This window comes from Microtus ochrogaster, chromosome 5, assembly GCF_000317375.1.
Source record: "Microtus ochrogaster isolate Prairie Vole_2 chromosome 5, MicOch1.0, whole genome shotgun sequence".
Taxonomy (NCBI): Eukaryota; Metazoa; Chordata; class Mammalia; order Rodentia; family Cricetidae; genus Microtus; species Microtus ochrogaster.
Genome location: NC_022012.1, coordinates 74,201,759 through 74,207,996, shown reverse-complemented (window position 1 = coordinate 74,207,996; position 6,238 = coordinate 74,201,759). Strand labels below are relative to the sequence as shown.

Sequence of the window (6,238 nt, the reverse complement as noted above, 5' to 3'; positions counted from 1 at the left end):
TTGTAGACCAGGCTGGCCTCAAACTCACAGAAATCCATCTGCCTTTGCCTCTCAAATGCTGGGATTAAAGGCGTGTGATGCCACCGCCTGCCAGCACTTTCCTCTTGTGGTGAAAATATAAAATCCTATCACTTTCTGAAATTTTAACACAAATATTTTAATTCTTGCTTTCATATTGAGCATAAATTATTTTGGGGGTGGGTTTTTTTGTTTTTGTTTTGTTTGGTTTTTTGAGACAGGGTTTCTCTGTAGCTTGGATCCTGTCCTGGAACTAGCTCTGTGTAGACCAGGCTAGCCTTGAACTCACAGAGAAATGCCTGCCTCTGCCTCCCAAGTACTGGGATTAGAGTTATGCCTGGCTGAGCATAAATGTTTAATTGGAAATATTAAGGCTACTTACATAAAACTTGAGATCTTATACATACTGCAGAGACAAAACAGACTGTCATATTCAGGCTCTGTTTCAGCAGATTAGCGATTGAGCATCCAGTTCCTCAGAACATGGAAGAAAGTCAGAGTGAGTTAATATGCAGCAGTGTCAAAAGGCCTTGGGAGCTGAATGCATTCCTTCATAAGTCCTTCATTCCAATTGCAGGTTCCATTGCAGACACTCTGGTTGGAGAACACCGTTAAACTTCTGGATCTGGTAGAAGTTAACAACTCCATCCTCACAGGTACTTTTGAATAGCTGGCAAGTTTTCACTTACAGTCCATTTAAAACTGTGTCAAGTTTGCTGCTCCACCCATATTTCTAATTTTCCATATTCACTAAACATAAGGATTTGTGTTTTGGTTTTTTAGTGCAGTAGTAATAACACCTCACAGACACTCACAGTCCCTTGTCTTACCCTTTGCAATCATCACATGAACCCTGGAGGCTGGAGCTCTGTGTCCTCTTGCACACTACTGGAGAGCTGTGGAATGACTTAGTTGATTTCGTGCTGGTGAATATCATAGTGAAAACGTATGGACGGTGCAGCGAGAGCAAAGCATCCCAGCCTGCAGTTCCTTCTGAGGTCCCTCAGCTCTTCTATCTGTGAGCTGCAGTGGGCACTGTTCTAGTCCAGAGGCAGTGGGAGGACCCATTGTAAGTCGTCAACATCCTGTGAGTTGTTCCACTGCTAGGCAATTCATCTGTCAAAATGACAGTGCTAAACAGATTCAGCACTAAAGGTGATCCTTGGGAGACGGAGCAAAGGACTGTAGCGCCTTATGTATGGAACACTTCCTTTGGGTCCGTAATGTAGCTAGAGCACCTGGCTCTAGGTTTGGGTTTGCAGAGTTGGGACCTCAGTGTGTCCTTTCCATCATTCGTTCTGCCTCTGAAGATTCTTTTTGTTCATTTTTTAAATTTTGTTATCAGTGCTGGAGACGGAGCCCAAAGTCTTGCAAGTGCCATATCTGTTCTATCCCACTACCAAGATGTTTTTGATTTTTAGAAAGTACCATGATTTATTTCTCTGTTTCTCTTGTGTTTTTCCCTGTCTCCCCTGTTAGACCCCAAATTAACAGGACAAACTGTGGCTCCAGGGTCAGTGATATACCACAGACAATCGCAGATGCTGCTGGTTCACTGCAAGGTACGCTGACTCAGCTTCCAGTTATTGTGCTTGTTTTACTGAATTTGCAACTTCTTTTTCCTTTTCTTTTGAGATGAGGTCTTACTAAGTAGCCTAGGCTAGCCTTCAACTCAATGTGTGGCCTAAAACTGACTCTCCCGCCTCAGCCTCCTGAGTGTTGGTATTGTTGGACCCTAAAGCCCCACCAAGGAGAAGGTCGCCCCAAGAGACACTCTCAGCACGGTTGATGCAATAGCAAGAGGAATTTTTATTCTGACACAGCAGAGGTCCCTCAGCCTCAAGAGGAGAAGGATGCCCGCTTTGTCTATTACAAGCTCTTTTAAAGGAAAAAACCACAAAATCAGGGAGGGAATAGTACAGAATCAAAGGGAAAGTCCAAAAATCATTTGTCAACTATTTTGACTAGTTCATTCAATGGTCAGCTAACTCTACTTGATCAATGTTATGGTGATTACAAGGAGGAACACCTGCAGGTCATCTCACCCCAGTTCCAGAGTCCGGTCTATTGAAGAAAGACTACAAAGGGGATGGAAAGTACTCAAAGCTCCAGTGCACGCATGGTTGGTTACCAGGGTCCTGGTTCCCAGGAAGCGGGGTGCAGTAATGCTAAGGGCCTGGTTCCCAGGAAAGGGGGTGCAGTAATGCTAAGGTACCTCAAAGTCTTTCAGTATTAGAGGTATGTACCACCATACCAAACTTTCCATTTACCATTTGTGGTGGTTTGAATGAGATTGGCCCCCATGAGCTCATATATTTGAATGCTTGGAACTTTTTGAAAGGATTTGAGGGATTAGGAGGGAGTATGTCATGGGGGATGGGCTGTAAGCCTATGTTAGGCCCAGAGCTCTCTCTGATTATGGATCAACTACTTCAGCACCAAGCATTAAATTAAATGCTTTAAGAATTGCATTGGGCCAGGCAGTGGTGGCGCATGGCTTTAATCCCAACACTCAGGAGGCAGAGACAGGCAGATCTCTGTGAGTTCGAGCCCAGCCTGGTCTGCAGAGCGAGTTCCAGGACAGGCTCCAAAGCTACACGGAAAAACCCTGTCTTGAAAAAAAAAAAAAAAACAACAAAAAAAGGATTACATTGGTTGTGTGGCAGTAATCGTGCGTGCCTTTAATGTCAGCACTCTGGAGGCAGAGACAGGCTGATCTCTGAGTTCAAGGTCAGTCTGATCTACAGAGTGAGTTCCAGGACAGCCAGGACTACACAGACAAACCTCGAAAAACCAAGAAAAAAAAATTGCATTGGTTATAGAGTCTCTTCACAGCAATAGAACACTGATTAAGACACCAATTTCGTTAAGATTTTACTTAATTAATGACTTACCAGATTAAGCTAATAGCTAGTTTTCTTAAACAGTGGAATCTCCAGCATAATTTTTGAAAGTGATAAATTTTATCATTTCTACCCATAACAATGGATTTCTGAGTGATTTTTTAGTAATTTATTAATAAGCTCCTATTTGATATTAGTTATCAGAGCATCTTCTTGAGTGACCACATGACCTGAGTCCCACTTTAACCCTCAACAGTTAGCAAGGGCATTGTCCTCATCATGTTCTGTTGCTGTGAGGAAGCACCACAGAAGCAGCTGTGGCTGGGGAACTTGTGAATTTGACTCTTACCATTTGTTACCTTGAAAAAGTCACCCTCCAGCTGCAGACATTCAGACATTGCTTTCTCTCTCTTCTCTCTCCCTCTCTTTCTTTTTTATATTTATTTTTATGTGCATTGTTGTTTTGTGTAGGCAGAGACTGTGCATTGGTTTCCTGGCCACCCAGACCCAAATAATCACACAGAACTGTATTAATTACAACACTGTTTGGTCGATGGCTCAAGCATATTTCTAGCTAGCTCTTACATCTTAAATTAACCCATTTCTATGATGTTACAGACAGTTAATGAGCTGCCCTGTGGATGCTGGAAAATTGATCCTAGGTACTCTGGAAGAGCCTCCCCAGTTCAGGCATTCTTTTTCTAATCTAGTGCTGACATTGAACAGCTAGCACTGGCATCTTCTGCCTACCTCTTAGATTATTTGTTTTTAGATTGAAAAAAATATTGTATGAGTGCAGGTGCCCATAGAGGCCAGAGTGTTGAATTCCCCCCAGAGCTGGAGTTACATGCAGTTACAGGTAGTGAGCTACCTGATAATGGGTCCTGAGAATCAAACTTGGTCCTTTGGAAGAGCAGTGCACACTCTTAACTGCTGAGCCAGCTCTTGGGCCTTGGTTTGTTATGATTTGATAACTATTCACAGTAAGATAAGTGGACCTACTCAGAAAACTAAAGCACCTTGCAAATAGAACTTTTTATTCTATTCCCTATGTTGAAATAGGTCAGGGCAGTTGTTATTCCTTCACGAGGAACCTTTAGAGACAAGGTATGTTCTTTGCATCTAGTAAAAGCAATGGTTTCTATTATGCTTTGGGGGTTTGGGGGTTTTCTGTTTTGTTTTTTTAAGATGGGGGTCTCACTCTGTATCCCTGGCTTGCCTCAAACTCAGAGATCTGTCTAGCCTGCCTATTTCTCCAGTGCTGGAATTAAAGGCTACACCACTATGCCTGATACATTTTATAAAGTACAGTTTATTTCATTTTCAGGTTTTGCCCCCACTGTCTAGTCACTGTCTGTCCTTTGCCCTTTAGGATAGCTGGATTGGAGTACGATCAGTAATGCTTAAGAAAACACTAACGGCTACTGATTTCTACAATGGATATTTGCATGCGTGGTACCAGAAGAATCCCCATGCTCACCCAAGCCAGTGCAGATTTCAGACTCTCAGACTTCCAACAAAGATGCATCAGAAAACCAAATTGTTGCTATGCAACAGTGCATTAAGTAGCTAGAAAGAAAATGGGCAAGAACCTATTACACACTTGAATTTAAAAGCTTTATTTATAAGCAACCGACTTTGAAAGTTGACATCATTTGGAGAAAGCAAAAATGGTTATCAAGACGATGGACACCATTGGAGAAAGAGAATATGGTTAACAAGATGGTAGACAACATTGGAGAAAGGAAAAATAGTTATCAAGATGGTGGATACCATTGGACAAAGGGAAAATGGTTATCAAGATGGTGGAAATTCTGAGCTCTCCATTTTTTTGTGTGTAACAGTTAAAAGCAGCCTTTTCTATGTGAATAACAAAAGAAATTTAATAAAATTTGTATTTATAATGTTCAGCTTAAAGGAGATTCTGTGTTTTGAAGAGCAAAGCAACTAAATGGTATGTCTATTTAGGTAGTCTAAAAGGGTATTTAAAAATGGTGCATGTAGCTAGCAGTGGTGGTGCATGCCTTTAATCTCAACACTCAAAAAGTAGAGGCCAGCCTGGTCTACAGAGTGAATTCCAGGACAGCCAGGGCTACACAGAGAAACTGTCTTCAAAGCAAAACAAGCAAACAAAAATGGTGCGTTCAAAGACTGAAGGTCTAGCTAAGTAAAGTGCCTGCTTAGCCTGTGTTAAGTTCTAGGTTTGATCCCCACCACCACACAAATCACATAGTGCTGCACACCTCGAGTCCCAGCACTCAAGAAGTGGAAGCAGGACGATCAGAAGTTCAAAGTCATCCTCAGCTACATAGCAAGTTCTGCCAGACATTCCTCTTTGGATTTTTATCATTGCTGGAAAAAATTTACTTTACCTCAGATTTAAAACTGAACTCAGGTTTGGGGGGATGTAGCTCAGCTGGTAGGAGACTTGCCTGCTGTGTGCACGGCACTAGCTGCACCTGCATCATCACACAAATGCGACATGGTGGTATACACCTGTAATCCCAGGACCAGAAAGTCAAAGCCATCACTACAAAGCATGTTTGAGGCCTGCGTGGGACACATGATCACTTGTCTATAAACAAAAGCAAATGGAAAAAGAACTCTGTTGCTAGTCTCTAGTTGAGTGACTCGGGACAAGTTACCTAAATCTTTAAAACCCCGATTCCTCAGCTTAGTAACGTGGGAAATAAATAACTGCCTTGCAGAATGCTATTACACAGGAACACCCAGGGAAGCACCTGGCACATACTGGATACTTGATAATTGGTACCCTCTGCTGTCACCTTTTAAGGTGACTACACCACAGGGTGCCCTTATCTTGGTCAGACACTGGGTAAGTCTGAAGGTGTCTCTGAGATTAACAACATTTTAGTGGGTAAACTGAAAAAGCAGATTACATTAATGTGAACCTTATCCAGTCAGTTAAAGATGAAAGACTGGGCTGAGGTGATAGATCAGGGGTACAGTGTCTGCTGCAAAAACATAAGAACCTGAGTTTGGGTCCACTGCTCCCACATAAAAGCTGAACATGGTGGCATACTTCCATAACCTCAGTACAGGGGCAGCAGAGACAAGTGGATCCCAGTGACTCACTGGCTAGCCAGTCTAGCTCAGTGAACTCCAGGTTCACCAAGAAACTATCTCAAAAAGGAAGAGCTAAGAGGGTACAGTAGACTTTAGACTTGAATAGAAACTTGCTCTTCTGACACATAACCCTGTTGACCTTTGAATGGCATCATAAACCAGTGGTTTTCTACTGGGCTGGGGACTCACTGGCTTTCATAACCTTGTGAACCAGCTACTTGTTATAAATCCGTTCTGTTTCTCTGCAGAACTTTTACTACATATGTCATTCTGGTGCTGCTGTTTTCCAC

General features: G+C 42.5%; 1 protein-coding gene across 1 annotated transcript in view; it reads left to right on the top strand.

Moving 5' to 3' along the window:
• Positions 1–4,910, top strand: part of Mtfmt (mitochondrial methionyl-tRNA formyltransferase) — an 18,299-nt gene extending 13,389 nt beyond the window's left edge. Inside the window, 4 exon segments of the mRNA XM_005347759.3 lie at positions 596–674; positions 1,498–1,580; positions 4,234–4,395; positions 4,398–4,910. Coding sequence (XP_005347816.2) covers positions 596–674; positions 1,498–1,580; positions 4,234–4,395; positions 4,398–4,430 — 357 coding nt within the window. The 3' untranslated portion in view covers positions 4,431–4,910.
• Positions 4,911–6,238: the final 1,328 nt, after the last annotated feature.